At 37.3% G+C, this 22,105-nt stretch overlaps 1 protein-coding gene across 3 annotated transcripts in view; it reads left to right on the top strand.

The window, feature by feature from the left end:
• Nucleotides 1–10,017: 10,017 nt before the first annotated feature.
• The window catches only part of fbln2 (fibulin 2), a 68,226-nt gene continuing 56,138 nt past the window's right edge, over nt 10,018–22,105 (top strand). For 2 of the 3 annotated variants that reach the window (XM_067388048.1, XM_067388046.1), the window contains exons 1-2: nt 17,791–17,919; nt 20,026–21,979. In XM_067388048.1, coding sequence (XP_067244149.1) covers nt 20,140–21,979 — 1,840 coding nt within the window. In that variant the 5' untranslated portion in view covers nt 17,791–17,919; nt 20,026–20,139. Of the gene's footprint in view, nt 10,125–10,194; nt 10,315–17,790; nt 17,920–20,025; nt 21,980–22,105 lie in introns of those variants that run through there. The other variant, XM_067388047.1, reaches the window with a different exon arrangement.

Genomic DNA, 22,105 nt, shown 5'->3' with positions numbered 1-22,105 from the left:
TTAGTTAAGGGAATAACATAGTTTAATATGAAAAAACAGTGGAGTATCCCTTTAACCCCGCCCCCTCTAATTTTTTTTATTTTTTATAACTATATCACTTTAGGCTGGGGCTCCATTGAGATATATAATTTCACAATTCTTTGAATGCCAAAACATAATTTGCTACAAGCCCTGCTACAATCACAAACGTCAATTGTCTTTTAAATTGTGGTGTTAATGTGACAGCAGCATTGTCACTAGCATACCACAATTTACAATGCTGTGCTTGTGGACTAGAAAAGTTACATCACATGACTTCCTGCTTAACTGTGCAGCACACGTTTATTTGGTTACCGGTAATGTGCAGTTCATTATAGAAGGAGGAACAAATATTCTATATAAGTATAAAATGCATGTATATCCTTTGCCTCAATAATGGCAGGATATAAAAGCAAGCCAAATGCATCCAGATGTTGATCATGGCTTCATCTTGGGATCCTCTTGTCTTTCTGCAGCTCTTGCAGTCTGGGGAGGAATTCCTGGCAAGACAAGACAGAAATCGAAACCTGCAGCTCAAAGAATCGAAGGTATGTCAGGAATTATAAATGGACTGTTAGGGGCTTGTGTGCATTGCAACAGTATTTAATATTCGATTTTCATGTTAATTTAGTACAATTAATTTAAAAAACTGATATTTGGACGAAATGTAATTTTAATATACTGTTTTTGACTTGACAACGTGCCTTAAACATGAAAAATAATAAAATATGTTCCACAGAAGAAAGTCTTACAGATTTGGAACAAAATGGTGGTGCATAAATGATGAACTATATTCTTTTTACTGACAGTTATTCAAAATAGTTTTTATATTTTATAATTATAATTATGTTCATTGATATGAAATAATCACTCACTACTAAAGCTACATTTTGTAATATCTATTCAATGCTTTATCATCTGCCACTATAATGTAATGTCTTTGAATCATCTTCATTTTCATAAATGCAATTAACGCATCATCTAATTAGATTAAATATGCACACAAACAACTCAATGTTTTGTGCTTTCTTGTGTAAAATGTGCAAATATAAAAAATATGTTTTTCTTTGTCTCTCTGATTGATGACCTCCAACCTCTTAAAGTATATACTCCGGAAATTATTGCAAGAAAAATATCAGGCTTCAAATATACATTTCTTTTTCATAAAGCCGATATACTGCATTGTTGTAGTGTAATCAAAATGAAAAATATGTTTACCTGGAACCTTTAAATTCTAACTTGTTTTGTGTTCACACAGTTGTGAGAGCATGTAAAGCTGTTTTTATTAGCTGAAAATACAGAGGAAGATAATCCCTCCAGACATACACAGCTCCCACTCGCACTATATCTGGCAGAAGCAGGCGCAGTGAACAGATAGTCCTCCCATCTAATGAAGGCAAGAGAGAAAAACAGACACCTTGAGTGTCCAGATGGGAGTCTAACATCTTTTTCATCAAGACATTCATTCAGTTAATTGTTAACCATCGAAAATGTCTCCACAACAGTCTGATTACCTCACACAGATGCTGGATATTTCTGGGGGGTTTAATAAGATCAAATCAAATTGCCCTTCTATGACTTTGAATAAAAGACTATTTCAGGTCATGGGTTGTTTAAAATGTTTTTAATGCGAGCATTTAGTGAAGTGCTTGAGCTAAATGCATCTTGTGGATGCTGTTGAAATGAGATCAAGTACTTCTGCTCTGAACTCCTGGGAAGTCCTGGGAAGACATTTTAGGGGGTAAATTTGCCCTCTTTCTGTACAAAATATCATATAAAACTGTCTATGCAGTTGCCAGAATTTCACAGTCAGAATTACAGTTTATATATGTATCATAAAACAACTTTCTTGAACTATAAATATCTATGTTTTAATGTTTTTCAAAATGTCATCTTTTGTGTTTTGCAGAAGAAAGAATACAGGTTTGGAACGACATGAGGGTGAGTAAATGATGACAGAATTTTTATTTTTGGGCGATTCACTTTAATGAACGCCTCATATATTAAAAATGACGGCACGTCCTACACATGATTTGTTCTATATTTAAACACCATTTGTCTTCTTGCATCAAATGGCACATTTTTATGTGGAGATTTTGAGCTCTTTGGCCCAAAGACAAAACATCAGTGCCACATTAATGGAGTCGACCATTAGCCTCCTAGTGGCAGGCCTGATAACATAGGAAATGATTGCAACAATATTAAGGTAAAAAATTAACCAGGGCTTGGGGCAAAAATGACACTGAGAGTGTTAAAATCCCCAAAAACAGATATGGGAGCAAAAATTCTCCCATGGTTTGATATATTTCTTGTAATGGGTTAAGCAACCATAGTGTCCATTTAAATGTATTGATTCAATTGAAGTGTTTGACACACTACCATTCAAAAGTCAGTAAGAGTTTTATTAAAGGAATTAATATGGTATACTTCTATTCAGCTTAAAGTGTTAGTTCACCCAAAAATGAATATTCTGTCTTTAATTAATCACCCTCATGTCGTTCCACACCCGTAAGACCTTCGTTCATCTTCAGAACACAAGATATTTTTGATAAAATCCATTGGCTCGTGAGGCCTCCACTGAGAGCAAGTTAACTTAGACTTTCAAACGCCCAGAAAAGGTACTAAAAACATATTTAAAGGGTTAGTTCACCCATAAATGAAAATTCTGTCATTTATTACTTACCCTCATGCCATTCCACACCAGTAAGACCTTCATTTATCTTCGGAACACAAATTAAGATATTTTAGTTGAAATCTGATGGCTCCGTGAGGCCTCCATAGGGAGCAATGGACATTTCCTCTCTTAAGATCTGTAAAGGTACTAAAAACATATTTAAACTGGTTCATGTGAGTACAGTGGTTCAATATTAATATTATAAAGCGATGAGAATATTTTTGGAGCGCCAAAAAACAAAACAAAATAACGACTTATTTAGTGATGGCCAATTTCAAAACAGTGCTTCATGAAGCTTCAGAGCACAGTGGAATCGGAGTGTCGAATCTGCTGTTCAGAGCGCCAAAGTCACGTGATTTCAGCCGTTGGCAGGGTGAGGGTGAGTAATGAATGACAGAATTTTCATTTTAAATTACTGAAATCATTTGATACATACAAACAAAAGATTTGTAAAGCTTTGAAGCTTCATGAAGCAGTGTTTTGAAATCGCCCTTCACTATTATATTGTTGAATAAAGTCGTTATTCTGGCGCACAAAAACTTTTCTCATCACTTCATAACATTAAGGTTGAACCACTGTAGTCACATGAACTGTTTTAAACACATTTTAGTACCTTTCTGGGCATTTGAAAGTCTTGCTCTCAATGGAGGCCTCACAAGCCATCAGATCAAAAATATGTGTTCCGAAGATGAACGAAGGTCTGGTCCGGTGTGGAACGACATGAGGGTGAGTAATTAATGACAGAATTTTTATTTTTGGCTGAACTAACCCTTTAAATTGATCAAAAGTGACAGTAAAGAAATGTATAATGTTACAAAAGATTTCTACTTTAAATAAATGCTGCTCTTTTCAACTAAAAAATAGATTTCTTTCAAAAACATTAATAAATCTTACTGACCACAACCCTAACCTAATCGGCAAGTCTATTTCTGACATTGGTTAATATGCAGGATGACATCATTGCAGAGTATCACCACAAATAAACCACAATAATGTTCTGGATTCATTGTCATACAAGCACAACGGATTTGGGAAACCTTTGATTACTTGCACTGTTTTGGCACACAATGAAATATTTCATGTCTATAACTCCGATTGGAGCTTTCTGAAGCTCTTCCAAATCCTTGATTTCATTTCCATTCTTTTCTCAGAAGCTCAATATATTGAAATAAACAAGAACCCATTTTTTTGCCATCCAAAATTATGCAAAAATCGCCCAAGCACAAAACTCCAGTGGAGCATCAACATTAAGAGCAACAGCCTCAAGCTATGTTCACTCCCTCTGCTGCCCATATGGCCATAGATCTGCTTGTTCATTTCTTAGCAAACTATCTTCCCTTCTGTGTTTTAGATGAATACTGATCCTGAGCTTTTCCTGAGGCCTTGTATGGCTTTGTATGTGATTTTGGACTCATACCTATTTTTAACTAGTCTTTATGTATTAGTTTCAGTGTGTTGCCTCATTTAAAGGTAACTTGAAGAAAATGGGGTGGCTTCTGAAAGTAGAGATTGTAATATTAAAATGTCACACCATAGTGTGTTGACTGCATTGTTATGAGAGACTTTTTGTTTATGTCTGTTATGATGCCAATAATACAGTAGATATGTTATGAGGAAGGAGACACTGACCTCTGGATTTGACTTTTTACTGACATTTTGAAACTATTTGGAATTCTCCTGTTATGTTTTTTGTTATTTAGCAGGCATTTCCTTCTATCGGAATGATTATTTAGTTTGTGCAATATGGTCAAAATAGCTTTTATTTGAACTCTTCATAGCAATAAATAAATATGATATTTAACGGTCTGAACCATACCTTCTAAGCTACTGAAAAGCCTATATTTCTTTTCACTCACAGTGTAGACTGAAAGAATCCATGCATGAGATATGGAGCAGCTGGAAAGAGAATTACGCAGAGTGGCCTATAGATGAAGAGTCACAGCAGATAATGCATTACTTTAAGAATCACAAGCAGCTGTTGCCAAATATAGAAACACATGAGAAAAGATAAGATGATCATATACAGTGGGTGTTTTCTCACTGCATGTTCATCAGGTTTCATAATTAAAATATGAAAACCATAGCCAGAAGCCTCCTTGGACTGTTTTTATTTTTTCATACTGTACTTGAATGTTGTGATGCTTAAATTTGATTTTTTTTTTTTTTCTGTATTGTGAATGAATCTGAAGTTCAAACTTGAGCAGCTGGGATTTGCCTGTTGTTTGGTAGTGATGGCAGGTTTTCCTGACACTGAATCTGTGTTTTTCAATCTTTTATAACAGTAGGGATAAGTGATTTTGTGGAAAGCCACAATGACAGTGTTTTCCCAAGAAATCACAGTGTACAGAGACAGCAAGATCAAAGTTTTGAATTAGAAAGTCAATGGGAGTGGTAGCTGTCGCCATCTAACTGACAACAAAATCGCATGGTACTCTTTGACCCCTCACGCACAGCAGAAGTTTCCTTTTTGGAGAACTGAATGTTTTTGGCTTTTATTAATTACTTTTAGGAAACTTGTATACAACCCGAATTCTGGAAAATAATTCTTTTTTAAAATTTGAATAAAATGAAAACTAAATGACTTTCAAATCACATGAGCCAATATTTTATTCACAATAGAATATAGAAAACATAAATATTTAAACTGAGAAATACAATTTTATGCACAAAATGAGCTCATTTCAAATTTGATTCCTGCTATAGGTCTCAAAATAGTTGGGATGGGGGTATGTTCACCATGGTGTAGCATCTCCTCTTCTTTTCAAAATAGTTTGAAGACGTCTGGGCATCAAGGTTATGAGTTTCTGGAGTTTTGGTCCCATTCTTGCCAGATATAGGTTTCCAGCTGCTGCAGAGTTTGTGGTTGTCTTTGACACATTTTGCATTTAATGTTGCTCTTCTAAAACCTTTATATACCTTTCAGCATTCATTGTGCCTTCTAAAACATGCAAGCTGCCCATACTGTATGCACTTATGCACCCCCATGCCATCAGAGATGCTGGCTTTTGAACTGAACACCGATAACATGCTGGAAGGTCGCTCTCCTCTTTAGTCCGGAGGACACGGCGTCCGTGATTTCGAACAAGAATGTAAAATTTGGACTCCTGTGTACATAGAACACTTTTCCACTTTGAAACAGTCCATTTTAAATGAGCCGTGGTCTACAGGACACAACGGTGCTTCTGGTTCACATATGACTTCCTTTTTGCATGATAGAGCTTTAGTTGGCATCTGCAGATGGCACGGCGGATTTTGTTTACTGACAGTGGTTTCTGGAAGTATTCCTGGGCCCATTTAGTAATGTCATTGACACAATCATACCAATAAGTGATGCAGTGTCGTCTGAGGACCCGAAGACCATGGGCATCCAATAAAGGTCTTCAGCCTTGTCCCTTACGCACAGAGATTTCTCCAGTTTCTCTGAATCTTTTGACGATGTTATGCACTGTAGATGGTGAGATTTGCAAAGCCTTTGCAATTTGATGTTGAGGAACATTGTTTTTAAAGTATTCCACAATCTTTTTACGCACTCTTTCACAGCTCTGCCCATCTTAACTTCTGAGAGACTCTGCCTGTCTAAGACATCCTTTTTATAGCTAATCTTGTTACAGACCTGATATCAATTAACTTAACTTAATTGTCCTCCCAGCTAAATCTTTTCAGAATTTCTTGCTTTTTCAGCCATTTGTTGCCCCCGTGCCAACTTTTTTGAGACCTGTAGCAGGCATCAAATTTGAAATTAGCTCATTTTGTGCATAAAATTGTAAAATTTTAAACTTTTATTTGATCTATGTTCTATGTTCTCGTGTGAGTAGAAAGTCTTTTAGTTTTCATTTTATTCAAATTTAAAAAAGTCCCAACTTTTCCAGAATTCAGGTTGTACATAGTTCAATCATGAAACACTTCAAAGCAGTTGAGTACTTTGGCCAATCGATATGTTTGTTCTATGTAACCTTTTTTTTTACCATCTAAAACTGATGTCATGAGAAATCGAGCAGGGAGTGCAGGGAAGTGAGTCCTTAAATAGGGAGTGCTGATGATCATGTCCAGGTGTAGGTAATCAGTGATGATGGGGAGATGACGAGGAAGTGAGTGCAGGTGTGGAAACAAGGAGGATCATGGGATATGGAGTCCAGGACAGAAGGGAACTGTGACAGTACCTCCCCCTCCCGATGGAACAACCGTGGAGTAGGGTGGGAACCCTGGAGACCTACATGTGGGTGAGGGAGGTGCAGGCAGGTACAGAGGCCTCCAGGGCAGATCTAGGACCTAATGGCGGGTCCGGAGCCTCGGGCGGGGTCAGGAGCCTTTGAAGGCCATGGCGGGTCAGGAGCCTTGGAAGGCCATGGCGAGTCAGGAGCCTTGGAAGGCCACGGCGGGTCAGGAGCCGTGGAAGGCCACGGCGGGTCTGGAGCCTTGGATGGCCATGGTGGGTCTGGAGCCTTGGACGGCCTTGGTGGTTCAGGAACCCCACCCATAAGTCCCCCAACCACGGGTATACCACCCCCCCCTCCCCCGCCCCCCACAAAAAAACAAACAAACATGTAAATCTTCAACCATATTTGAAAAACCCCTTAAAACTGTTTCCCACACTTTTATAGCCCTAACAAATAATTAGATCAAACTTGCCCTCAGGTCCAAAGCATGCTGGGTAACCAGCAGTGCCTCAATGCAATTAGGTTTTGGATCAGAAAAAAAGCACTACTGACAACACTTTGATTCATGGACAACAGACATTCCAACATGTCATCCGACATCATTGCCTCCCTGTTCTGGAGCAAAAGAGAAGCTGAATTCAAGTCTTATATGATTTATACATGCCACCTGGATCAGACCCCACATTTCGACATGCACATATCCAAAACAAAACAATTCACATGCTGAAAGCCCACAGGTAGAACATGAATATTTCATGAAATCAGGAGTTGATTAAGTAGGGGCCACAACATTCCTACTCAATGAACTATTCCTCACATGCACAAGTGGAATCTCTCCACACGCATTTGTTTGTGAACGAAAGACGTGACATTTGCCTCAGGCCTTCAGCCTGATGATCCTTCTGTGGCTTGCTAGTGTTAAAAACTACGCTTATTGTAATTATGAGTCTTAAACCACCTCCAACTGTCATTGCAACATAGCAAAAGAACGTGTTTAATAGCTGCTTACATGTAACGGAAGCTACAGGACTGCGGTGATAAGGTAACTTTATCAGGAGGAAATTAATGAGCTGCCATCTAGCCTAAAAGCAATGAACGAACATCAAGATTTGCTAAATCATTTAAGAATCTGCTCATATGGATACCATAGCTCAATGTAGCTACTTTTTGTCACTTAATTATTCAACCTCATTTGTCTTCGGTGAGTGAGCTGAGAGAAAAACACATATGCGCTGATGTTAAAAAACAAAGGTGAAGTAGTTTCTTTGTCAGATAAAATAAGAAACTCTTGCTTGTTGAAAAATTTCGCCCCAAACTAGCTGAAGGCAACAGTGTTTGCATTTTATATTTCAAGCACACTCCTGTCATTTGAGGTCAATGTTAGTGGGAATGTACTTATGAAGACGTCAAGACCCTGAAACACATTTTGTACCCTTGTGTAGTCACTGCTGTTATGGAGGAAACATCAGAAGCTTTTTGAAACATCTCTCCTGACATTTTGACCCTCAGCTTGTAATGCCATTAACTAAGTAGAGCAGGACGTGTAGTTTAATGAAGTTCCAGTGGTGAGTTGGACATGCTAGTTAACCAATTTTACCCCAGATAATTATGCACAGATGAGGTTCTAGACATGAAATGAAAATTCAGGTTCTTAATACACATTCCTGGAGTTGTATTTGTCTTTTTTCATCAAAATATACTGACTTTGTCTGCCTCCAACAATTTGTGGCTGATATCAAGGGCACAGGGTTTGGCTACTTGGTAGATGCTGTAATGGCATCTTCTGTGATCACTGACTACCAAATTTGGCAGTGTATTCTGATCTGAATAAGTACATTTCAAATATTTCATTAATATTTAATGTAAGTTTTCACATTTCTTTTTCTACTTTCAAGGACTTCTTCCAGCTGAGCCAGTGAGATGGGAATTCTTACAGATGTCTTTCTTCAGGAATTTTAGACCTACTCAAAAGCCATAAAGCCTTTATTTTTCAACACCTTCACTCTAGCCAAAAGTGAAATGTCTACAGACTGTTCAAGATCTAATCATTGGCCAGTGGCTAAAATTAAGTCCCACCCTACTGTTACAGTAGCTGGTTGTAAGCATACACACGACGAAGGAGATCAAGGAAAACAGCCTTTTAATAAATCTGCAGGCAAGGAAATCCACAAGCAGGAAACACAACCACACATAGTACGAACAATACCGGACAACACTGAACTGAAAACACAGGGCTTAAATACACAGACAAACTAGGTGGTGATGGAACACAGCTGGTGGTGATGATTGAAGGTGATCAGTAACTATGGAAACAAACTAGTGGTGGGAAATAGTACAGCACAAGTCCAAAACAGAGTGCACATGTAACACCTACATTTTTTTTTTTTCTGTTGAATATGCTATTTCATGTAGTACATAACATAACGGAATATATACAGTATATATATATATATATTTATATATAGTGTCAAGATGGTAACACTTTACAATAAGGTTCATTAGTTAAACATTAGTTAACGTATAAACTAACATGAACTAACCATGAGCAATACATTTGTTACTGTATTTACTAATCTTCATTAATGTTAATGAAAATACAGTTGTTCATTGTTTGTTCATATTAGTTCACAGTGCATTAACTGTTAACAAGATTTTAATAATGTATTAGTAAATGTTGAAATTAACATTAACAAAGATGAATAAATGCTGTATAAGTGCAGTTCATTATTAGTTCATGTTAACTAATGTACTGTAGTTAACTAATGTTAACTAATGAACCTTATTGTAAAATGTTACCGTCATGTCTTTACCATCATTTTCAATCAATGTAATCCTTATTACATAGATAGATCAAATATGGACAAACACAACTGTTGGGTTTAAATATTATATTAAAAATTTAAACCAGCGGTTGGGTTTGTCCATATTTGACCCAAATATGGATGGATGGATGGACTGACAGACAGACAGACCCTAAAATGCTCGGTTGTTTCAACCCATGCTTGGGTATGCACAAACCCATTTTATAAAAAGTTTAAACTAGCGGTTGGGTTTGTCCATATTTGACCCAAATATGGGATGGATGAATGGATGGACAGGCCAAGGCCACCTTATTGCTATGTAAATCAAATGTCAGACTGATTTTTCCTGTGCTTTCTGTTTTTTGAAAGACATCCAAGGCTTATTAGCTCATTTAATCAAATCATCATAATTGGCAAATAGGAGCCAGAAGATCAGAGGTCTGGCTGGAATCCGCTCAACCCCAAGAACATACTGTACGTTCAACTCTGCAGCCCAGTGTAGGCACAACAGATGAGTGTTCTAAATTTTTACTTCTTTCTTTAGGTCTCTTTCTCCCTCTTTCATCATGTTTTGTCAAGCTGTGCTGCCCACCCAGGTCTCTTCCACTAGTGTGTTGACAGATGCCTAGCAGGAACAAGAAACTGGCTTCAAACAATCTCAGAAGTAGGATAATAATGTACTTCTTGTTAGGCATGTATGAAGCTATTCAGTTATGCGGTATTGTTCAAATCACTCAACACACCAAATCAGACTACATTTCTATGTTTTAAATTATTGTGACATGTTTTGGTTTTGGCTTATTTGTTCAGAAAATGTTTAGTCTAAAACTTTTTGCCTCAAAAACATTTTTAGCCATTATTAGACGTTATCAATCTTACATTTATTGAGAATTACATACACACAAATCATGGAAGCGTCATGCAAGAAATTCTCTATTTTCCCCAAGTTAAATGTAAATGAGATACACATTATTCACCTGGGTTGCAATATATTGAATTTGGGTTTAAACAATTCATGAAATGGGAAAACTTTCCAAACTTTCCACGCTCACTAATGTGTGTGGTTTCACAGGATGTCAGAGCCTACGGAATATCTTCCACAGTTATAATCGGTGAAGCATGTGCATTAACAGAGTGGAAAAAATGTTATGCTTGTTTGAGCGGTTCCTGTCAATGTGTGTGCTTCAAACACAGGATATGTTTTTCTGTTATTTTTACCCATCCCCCCGTTGCTGTACATTGGGTTGCTTTTGTCAGGGCTATGGTTACCTGTCACATTGCTAAGAGAAGCACACCAAAACACAGTGCTCGGTACAGGAGTATGGCGCTGATGAAGATTCCAGAACCTCCTGCTACACCCACTTCCTTTCTCTCTCCCTTTCTATTTCTCTCTGGGCTTTCTCAAATTTTCCCACAATTTACAAGCCCTTTAACACCACTGCATCATAAAGATAACCCGCTTATTGGTAGGCCACACCAACATGTTCATCACTGCACTGGGTGGTCCCCTATATTATGGGACCTTTGGGTGACACTGTGTTTTTCCTGCAGGTTATCATTACAATAAGATAAAGTGCTGAATGAGAGATCATAATTTTAAGGGAGGTAATATAAAACTGAACATTTATCATAAGTGCACAATATTTCATCTCTCTGCATTGAGAACAGGGATTATAATCAAAGAATTAATCAAGGTCACCTTTATCCATTGGTTGTCTCCCTTATAATGTAGCCTACATATTAGGCTATATTAGATATAAAGTAGGATCCAAAAGTCTATATTAAAAATCTGGGATTAAACGTAGATATAAATTGAAAGTATTATTATTATTATTATTATTATTATTAGATGAGTTTCCATCATCATTTTGACCCACATAATAAACAAATGATTCAGTACGAGTCATTTGTTCAGGAGTCAGGCTGGTGTTTTTTATTCAATAAAAATAATCGACTTAAAAGAGTAATTTGTTTGTGAATCGGACTACACTAGTTACATAAGTTTTTGATTCACTATAAGGAACGGCCCAATAGTATCAGTTTTCATCATCTTTTTGACCAACATAATGAACAAATGACTCAGTACGAGTCATTTGTTCAGGAGTCAGACTGGTCGCGCTGTGATTTTGCTTCAATAAAAAAGATCGACTCAAAAGAGTCATTTGTTTTGTGAATCGAACTACACTAGTCACATACGTTTTTGATTCACTATAATGAACCGCCAAATAGCTATTTGTTCGCGAATCGAACCACATGTATGTTTTTAATTGAGTAAAAAGAACCGGCTCGTAAAAGTAATTTGTTCTTATCGTACTCCAGTGGCGTTTGTTTTCGCGTTCAGCCCGCGAAGACAACTCAACAGAAAAAAATATTATTTGCATTATTTTTCAGTAGCCTACACGGATATTTATTTTTCCACATTTAAAATAGACAGACAAACTCTTTAAAACAGAGGTAAAATTTGATTTGAGTTCTTTTATTTTGGCGCTAATGATTCAGCAGCGTGAAAAATGTACAGAAAATATGGGATAGGCCAAGTCTTTTTAGACTGTGTATCTTTGAAAGTTATACCAAAACATGATTTTTTTTAAACGTATCACAACTGTCATAGCAGAGACTGTGACCTTATTTGTAACCTTTATTGTAAACATACAAAAAAATGATTTTTATCACAGTGGCTGCAGAATTGATTTGAGAATACTATTTTATTCATTCTCTTCTCTTCCAGAGTTTTATGATCTGAAGAATAATTGCATAAATGGATTAATCCAGGCTCAGTGGTAGAGGTTTACAGCAGCCCTAATAGCAGTCCCAGATGCTCTCCTCCATGCTGAACAATTGGCTTTTATGCACACATAATACACAGGGGAACGGCCCACCAATTTCTGAGCAGCTGTAAACGGTGCTGAAAGGTATTTTATTTTTAAAATCAACCTAAAAGTCAAGGAAACAGCATGATTCACATTCATCTCATATGGACCAACTTCTAGTGCCATGTGACTCAGATTTACAGAAGCTTTTCATTTTCCAGGGGAACAAGTATGGTATGTATTGTATTTATATAAATTGGAACCCCCTCAGGGTCATGCTGTCTTTTCTTCCTTTTATCTCATCAAATCTTTGGCTGATAAATCTCTTCTTGAGATCAAACCAACACATCTCACTAGTACTCTTGTAAGAAAGTCAGTTCCACTGTATATCTTTTTTCTTTCTTTTAACCATTATATATATAAAAAAAAAAACTTAAACCAATTCTGAGTTCAGAATTATGTGACAACAAAAACTTTTTGATAAATGTCATTGCACTGAATGCCCCAATTAACTGGCTCACATTGGCTTTGTAGATGTTCATTAGTGCTTTGGATTCTTGCACATTTGCTTCAAGAATTAATCCTGCGTTAATGCGCATTTAACGGTGGACCTTTTTTGCTCCAGTTGAGCAAATCAAAACAGAGCATCTAAATGCATTTGAAAGCGTGTTAATTTCACTGTCTCATCCGCCTGCTAGAGGAGTGTAGTCTTGGAAAGAGAAGTATCAATTACAAGGATCAGAGTAAAACTCATTTATCTTTGCAGCAGACAGCCTGCACTGCTCTCCTAAAGCCTGGTCATTAGAGGGGCCTCATTTGAGCCCTGGGTCAGAATCCTGATCAGGTCAATGCCTGAGCAACATCATTTAGACCCATTAAAAGACAAAAACTCCACCACTGAAATTCCTACCAAGTGACAAATTTATGATACCCTGCAGATAAGAGACGTGGCTGTTTGAGTAAAACATTGAAGAAAATGCTTTGCTTGGCTTCGAACAGTGGAAATAATTGTTTTAAAAAGTGTTTTCCAGACTTCCTATGTCTTCCTATGTCCCCCAACCCCATCACTTGTTTTAAAAAATGTTTCCCACACTCTAAAAAATGCTGGGTTAAAAACAACCCAAGTCGGGTTGAAAATGGACAAACCCAGCAATCGGGTTGTTTTAACCCAGCAGTAGGGTTAAATGTTTGCCCAACCTGCTGGGTAGTTTTATTTAATTCAACTATTGTTTAAAAATGACTGTATTGCTTAATTAAAATTAACCCAAAGTATGTTGGAAATGAACATTTATTAATGTTCAATGAATAATTATTAAACAATAAACATTTATTAAATTGCTTATTAATAAATTTATATTGATAAACTATTAAACTATAAAATGTATATTAATAAAATATTAAAGCTTATTAATAAACATTCACCTTTCGTCTTTTATTGTTGCCTCTAATTGCATCTGGTTTTTAATTTCCCAACTACTTTGGGTTCATTTTAAGCTAGCCATATAGCAATTTTTAAACAATATTTGGTTCAAATCAAACTACCCAGCAGGTTGGGCAAACATTTAACCCAACCGCTGGGTTTGTCCATTTTCAACCCAACTTGGGTTGTTTTTAACCCAGCATTTTTTAGAGTGCAGACTTCCTATGTTCCCCTTCAGACCTGTTTTTTTTTTTTTTTTTTTTTTTTGTGCAAAATGTAAAACAAGTCTTATGTTAAATTCCAACAGTTTATGCAAGATTAGTTTTAGGAATTACAGTCGGGGTGTACGCCTCCAATATGCATATGCTAGCCCATGATCAATGCATTACACAAGGGCAGAACATCTGGATGTGCACAGCTGAATCATCAGACTAGGTAAGCAAGCAAGGAAAACAGTGAAAAATGGCAGATGGAGCAATAATAACTGACATGATCCATGATATCATGATTTTTTTAGTGATATTTGTAAATTGTCTTTCTGAATGTTTTGTTAGCATGTTGCTAATGTACTGTTAAATGTGGTTAAAGTTACCATCGTTTCTTACTGTATTCACGGAGACAAGAGCCATGCTATTTTCATTATTAAGCACTTACAGTCTGTATAATTCATAAACACAACTTCATTCTTTATAAATCTCACCAACAGTGTAGCATTAGCCATTAGCCACAGATCACAGCCTCAAATTCATTCAGAATCAAATGTAAACAATATAACAGTATACAATACTCACATAATCCGACGCATGCATGCAGCATGCATGACGAACACTTTGTAAAGATCCATTTTGAGGGTTATATTAGCTGTGTGAACTTTGTTTATGCACTGTTTAAGGCAAGCGCGAACTCCGGGGGCGGAGAGCGTGCAATTTAAAGGGACCGCAACCCTGAATCGGCGCATTTCTAATTATGCCCCAAAATAGGCAGTTAAAAAAATGAATTAAAAAAAAATCTATGGCGTATTTTGAGCTGAAACTTCAGACACATTTAGGGGACACCTTAGACTTATATTAGTTCTTGTAAAAAACATTCGATGGCACCTTTAAAATACATGAAATGTATTCAGGAAATCAGTGTTTTTTGTTAACAGGCTTTTCCATATAGAAAAATAATAGTTGCTTTGTTAAATGAATTGATTGAAATTGTTTTTGAACTAGTCAGGACATTAAGCTTGTAGGATGTCAGATGTATTTACTGTACCGCATTGTGTGTTGGCCCGTAAACACTTGAGATTGGAAATTTGGAGTCGTGTGTGCTGATTCCTTAAAACAGTTTTTTCTTCCTGCCTGAATTTTATGATTTCTTTGTTGAGACTCTAGAGAAACACATCTAGATCACAAAGTTCTCCTGAGGAATTTTTAATCAATGTGAATCGTTTTGATGATATCATGCAATCTGACAGATCTCATATGAGTGCACACGATAATACTTCTAAAGCCAACTGAGTGACCTGATGAGGAGACAACTAATGGGAGTGTTGAATAAATCATTGGAGGTTGCCAAGTTTGTGCTGTGGTTTCTTCTCAACTATTTCATTATTGCATTACTGTTCAGTTGCAAAAAGATCATCTCAACTTTGCTGTCAGTGTGAATGCACCACTGATCAAACACAGAATAGAGGATGTGCATGGTGAGGGAATAATGCATGGCAACATACATGTGTTAAGCAGTGTTAGGGTAACGTTACAAGTAATGTTATGTAATCAGATTACTTTTTTAAAGTAGTAAAGTAATGCATTACTTTTAAATTTACAACAAAATATTTAGTTACTTTTTAAAAATAATGCAAGTTAATTTGTTTTCCCAATTATTGACTGACACCTCTCCTGTCCTCCATTTTGAGAGAATAAAACCTCAGAATATTACGCAAACCATACGAATAAGCAAAAGTTACTTTAGTTTATTGCTGAAGTAAAAGTGTTGAACTTTCTTTTCCTGCGTCTTATTCTTCTGCAATCCAGAATAGCAGGAGAGCTGAAAGGTTTGTTTGAGCTGCGCCCTCTACTGTACAGATGTGAATTTGCTTCTGCCTATGGATTATTCATTTCAGTTTTGGTGTGAAAGGGCCAGTGCTGCCAATTGCTTTCAGCTGAAAGTAGCTAAAATTGGTCGCTAAATGATGTCATACTGGCGAATCCACTGATCTGTGTAAGCAATAAGGTATGAGAGGCTGTGCTGTATTGTGAATAAGTCACGGCTGAAGGGTGTTGTTAGGCATGACGTGAAACTTTTATAAATGGTTACCACACAATACAAATATTAAAGCCAAAAATATGCATCAATGCAACTTTCATGAAGTAAAGTTTCACTAAAAGCCTTCCTTCCGCCGGAAAAAATAGTCCCTGACCTTGAACAGCAACAGAGGTTACATTATTACACCATTAGATGGCAGCAAAGACTGTCTTTATGAGTGTGTCTATCAGTAGCGAAGACTTTTACATTGAAAAGAATGAATTGTTGTGAACATGGAACAAGACGCAACTGACAAATGCTTTGACTAGCGCTGTCAGTCATGGGAAAACCCCTTAATCGTTAAAAAGAACAAGATAATACATCGGACATTTAAACAGATTTTTCATTACGAGCATAGGGCTGACCTGAAGGTAATAAACTCGCTCAACCGATCTCTTTCTCACAATACTCGTCTACAGTAAGCTTCAATGAACAATTTCAATTCAGAACAGTTTACGTTGCTAAGAGTGGTTGCTAAGGGTGTTGTGTAGTGATACACAGAACCGTTGGGTGAAGCGGTCATAGTGTTTTATCATGAATAAAACACAGCTATTGACCAATCAGAATCAAGGACAGGAATTAACCGTTTTATAAATTAAAATAAATATAGATCAGTGGGCAAGTCACGGAATCTAGATAAGGTTTGTTCAAGAAGTTGCTAAATTTGTCGCTAGGCTCGTTAAATCTTGCTGCAAAAATTTGGCAAAATTGCATCTTTTTGAAAAAAATTAAAAAACAATCAAGCAAGCCCAACCTAGGTGAGAAGTAAGGCAAAAGTAACTTAACACTCCATAAAAAAGTAACTAATTGCATTATGTAACACAATAGTGTAATGCATTACTTTTAAAAGTAACTTTCCCCAACACTGGTTTTAAATGCTTTTTTAATGTAAATGAATCAAATTATCAGGCGGAAGACACAAACATGAGTGACGATGTAGGCACAAAGTCTTTGTTTGAACAAGGATGCCCCCTGCTCCTGAGAGGTACATGTAAGGTCCTTTAAAACAGCGTCGTAGACATAAGACAAGCTTGTCATGGTGTCGATTTCAAAAAGCCCAAAGCAGGCTTGGCTTTGAAGGGGGAAAACCTAAGTGCAAAGGCAACAATTTAACAAGTTAAACAAAACCAACTATGTAATGAAGAACTCTCCTGAGTTTGGTTTGTTTGTGGTGTAAGGAATTTCACACAAGTGTTTGGGAAACCCAGCTGAGAGTTACAGACATGCATAGAGCTGAATGTGTGTCTTTTATCTAAGATTAACTTTAGAGCTGCAGCCTGTATTTACTGTATTTAAGAATAATACTAAGATTTCCGGTCCCTACTCTTTACTTGGACATAGAATAAATATTTTTTTAAAATTACATAAGGTATAATGTTAAACTTTTCCAAATTTTTAATTATTTATTAATGTAAGTATGTAGGAATTTATTTGTGTTTACATTATTTATTTATTTATTTACTTGCTTAACCTTTTTGCATTTTGGGAGTCCATCATGTAAGGTACAGTTATATTCTATAAATACTATCATCTGATTAACCATGCGAACAGCAGGAATGTTTTTATGTAAGGTTGTACTGTATGAATGGGCTGCTTCAGAAAGTAGGCACCGTATGGAGGTCTCCAACTTTGTCCCTCCCATTTACAATTCTCAACGCACTCTAAGCTGCACTGTGTAGGCTTGAAAAGGCAAGTTAGTTGGCTGTAACTTCTAACCTATGGACGCACGCAAGAGCATGACTCCAGCAAGGTAAAACTTTTTTTTAAAACGCTTTTTATTTAGTAACGTCAGCAAAAGAGTGCTCCTCACGTGTATGATAAAAAAAATCGATGCTCTGAAAAATAACCAAAAACAAGTTTTATGTTCCAATAGCCGGTTTGTGAAGACTATCGACAACATTGGCAGCACATTGCTTTTACTGATTTTTTTAAATATTGTTTGTACCTTTTTTTTGCACATGAAAAGTTGAACTGAAATAGTTATTTTGCTTGAGCGCGCGCTTTAAGTGTCTGCATTTGTTACTGACAGCTCTTACCATATTTTACCATGGTAATCACAGATTACCAGAATATCAAATAGGTATTATTACTAAATAAAATAGGCTAATAATAGTTTAATATGGAATCTTCTTCATGTATATTTGAAAACATTCAGAATATTCCTGTCATTTCATTTATTTTCTTTTGATGAAAGTGTTGCGTCTAATTAACGTTACCGCATTTTTATTTGGGTTTTGGCCGAAACTGTGGTTACCATTGTAATTGTATAAGGAGGCACATGCACTCGTCTTTGTAGTTATTTTTTCAATTTAATTCGATTTACCTCATTTTTATATGCTTAAATTGATGCTTTAATGCTTAAAGTGCACGTATATCTAATAATTTAAATGAATAATTTTCGTTTTATTTCTTTTGACTGTTAAAGGGATAGCTCACGCAAAAATAACATTTCTGTCATCATGTATTTACCATCATGTTGTTCCAAACCTGAATGTTTCTGAATGTTTCTCCTGTAGAGCACAGAAGTTTTGAAGATTACAAGATACACTATAAAGATACCCACACGACTAATTCCTAATTTGTGTCAAAAACAGACCCCCCTTTTTTTTTTAAATCCAATGAGCTGTTAACCATAGCATTGCACTGACTCAGTGAGTTGACCTTGAGAACTGGATCAATCTGATTCTTGAACAAATCAAGTATAACAAATATACTTACATAAAGCTACCATATTCCTTTCACAACACTTAATATAGCCTGCTGTAGCGTACAGACCAATTTTATTGTTCTTTATGGTGAATTTGCATCATTTTAAAGTCTCATTCATTGACATTATAAAGAGTTTACCTTTTGTGTTCCGCATAAGAAAGAAAGTCAAACATTTTAAAACAACATCAGGCAGAGTAAATAAGGAAAGCATTAATTTTTGGATGAACTCTCTCTTTAACTCATACAGGTTGTATAATTAGACAGACCAGTTGTTTTAAATCAGATGGTAGACTAGACTTTGCAAATGGCATGTTGGCATGTTGGCATATAGCAGAGACAAATGTTTTGCCCAGACTTTAAGATATTAAGGTTAATCGTGTTTTTTGGAAACAATTAAAGCAGTTCCTTTCATCTGCCATGAAATCTAAACGTTCAGGGCCTCGGGACTCCAATGGTTTTCCAAAGTAAACAGAATGTGTTTCTCAGCTGCTGAAGAGAAAGCAATTCAAATGGCTTACAATGCTAGAAACAAGTCTTGTACTGCTGAAGTCTGCTGTAGTCATCGCTACTACAGAAAAACACAGCTTTGCTGAATTATTTTAAATCCCCTCTATGTTTAACCCACAAAACACCTCATCAACTACAAAAATGGCTTTGTGTCTGCACTGAATGCCTCAAATTGAGTCCTTTCAGTTGGCTTTGCCATTTGCAAATGAGAGTTCAGTATGACTACCTTCATTTTAGACCTGCATTAACTGAAGCAAATCACAGTTGTCCCATAAATGTCAAACAAATCAGAAAAAGCAATCAAAAATAATAGAGAAATTGTATGGTGTGGTGCAGCTTTTAAGATCCCATCAAATGGAAAATTATAAAATCTAATGTCGCTGAATACACCATTCGTGTGGCGGCCCTATAATGGTAATGAGCTTGAATGCTGGTGCTTCATGATTAAGGGGAAACTTGCTCATGAGATCAGGCTTGGACAACCCTGTGATTTTAAAATGTGGGATGGTCTTAGAAGGGTGAGCTCAACTGTGAAGCCAGATGTTGGCTTTTACACACTGACTTTAGGCTGTCTGGAAGAACTCCACAGGAAATTTTCAGAGTGCTTTCTAACTTGCATCTCTTTCTCTCTTTGTTCAAGGTTTCTCTGACTGCTTGCAGTTCACAAGAGGAGAGCTGAGTGTTAGGGCTCTGGAGAGGTTGGAGTGTACTGGAGACATTTATCAGCTGTTGACACATCAGGTACCAAGTCAAAATGGCCCGTGGCCTCTTGAACTTGGTGTTTTTGCTGAGTATAAGCGGCTGCCTTTGTCAAAGGGATTGCACTGGTGTGGATTGCCCTGAATTGCACAACTGCATCGAAGAAGTCTTGGACACCGGAGCCTGTTGCGCTACCTGCGTGCGAACGGGCTGCATGTGCGAGGGGTACCAGTATTACGACTGCATCAGCGCTGGCTTCAGAAATGGCAAGGTTCCAGAAGGCGAGTCGTACTTTGTGGACTTTGGGAGTACTGAATGCTCCTGTCCGCAAGGAGGTGGACGGATCAGCTGCCATTTTATTCCATGCCCTGAGATTCCGGCTAACTGCATAGAATTGTCGGAACCGGCGGACGGGTGCATTCAGTGCGAGCGAGTTGGATGCGTTCACTCGGAGCAGAAGTACGAGGCTGGACACACATTCCAGATTGACCCTTGCCAAGTATGCCACTGCCCAAATGGAGGCGGGAACCTAATGTGCTATCCAATTCCAAACTGTGACCCAAGGCGTGCTTCAAAACCCATGCTAACCACACCAACTGAGGAAAGTACACCAGAGAGACGCTACCGAGACCCTATAGAAAACATTTTTAACCGTCAAGGCTCTAGAAGTCCCTTGAACAAACAATTTCCCTTGCACAGTGATAGCAATCGTCCTTTTAAGCTGCGTATGAGAAATGTAGATGAGAAGGAAGAGGATGAAGAAGACTATGATTATCCACCCACTGATTCCTTAGCTCCATCTCTGCATGATTTTGCAGCTCCTACGGAGTCATCCATCATCTCGGTATCTCGTTCAGATAATTTTACCCCCCGCCAGGGTGTGCACAGGGGAGCCAAACAAGAGCTGAGAGAGATGTTTGGTATTCATAAGTTGACAACAGACAGGCCGCAGTTTCCTTTCTATAAGGACAGAACGGACAAAACGAGAGTCAGCGTTCATCACGACAAACCAAAAAATGAGCTATTCAGCCCTCTGAAATATAAAACAGACCGAGAGCATTTCATCCTTCCTGTGGAAACTACAAACAGAGTGGGATTCTCCACACACAAAGATACCACAGAGATCCAGAGCTTTAGTCTTTATAAAGACAACACCAATCAAGAGGGCCTAACAGATGATGAACAGCTCGAATTTCCTGCAGAAACTACTGATGGGGATACATACACCTCACAGGAAGACACCACATACAGCAAGACTGTTACTGACTCTCCAGTGACTATTGAGCAAACTATATCCCCGCTTTGGGAAACCACAACTTCATTGCAAGCAGCTTGGGACGGTGTATCAGATAGTCAAATTCATTCACTTCTCCCCAATACTGTGGAAACAGACAGCTCCAAACAAGATGAAGCCATCACAAGAGAGTCTAGTAAGGAAAAAGCAGCTGTATTGAATGAAACTACTAGCCTTGATGGTATTCAAGCAGCCTTTGGTAATCAGAATGAACATATCCTGAGCAGTCCAGATCCTGTAAAGCAAAGTGTGACCATCCCTACTGAAACAATACCAGAACATGGAAAATCAGAAGCAGAACGTGAAGAAGAACACAAAAGCCTTTCAGTGGACCACAGAAAACCTTCTATAAACCACAATCAACATCGTGTTGAACACATAAAACCCCTTGAGCACCCAAACCCTAGAGCAGAACATGTGCAAACCTTGGGAGAGCCCAACACAGAGCTTGAGAGGAAACATCAGTGGCAGTTGTTCTCTCCAGTTAAGTTCAGTCCAACCACCCCACCTTCAAACAAACAGTTCCACAGTGTGTATAACTCCAGAGAAGAGGAGGAAGAGGAAGACAACAACCTGAGAACTCATTCTAGGGTGGAGGAGGGTGAGTTAACAAGTAATAGCTTGTCATTTATTCGGTGTTTCAAGTGCTGAACTGTTTTGCTGAAGAGTTTTAGTGCATAATTAATGCTAATGTGATTTATAATTGACATTCACCTGGTACCATAAA

Source organism: Chanodichthys erythropterus, chromosome 6, assembly GCF_024489055.1.
Source record: "Chanodichthys erythropterus isolate Z2021 chromosome 6, ASM2448905v1, whole genome shotgun sequence".
NCBI classification, from domain to species: Eukaryota; Metazoa; Chordata; class Actinopteri; order Cypriniformes; family Xenocyprididae; genus Chanodichthys; species Chanodichthys erythropterus.
Note: the sequence above shows the minus strand (reverse complement) of the source record. Positions and strands in the feature narration are given on the sequence as shown.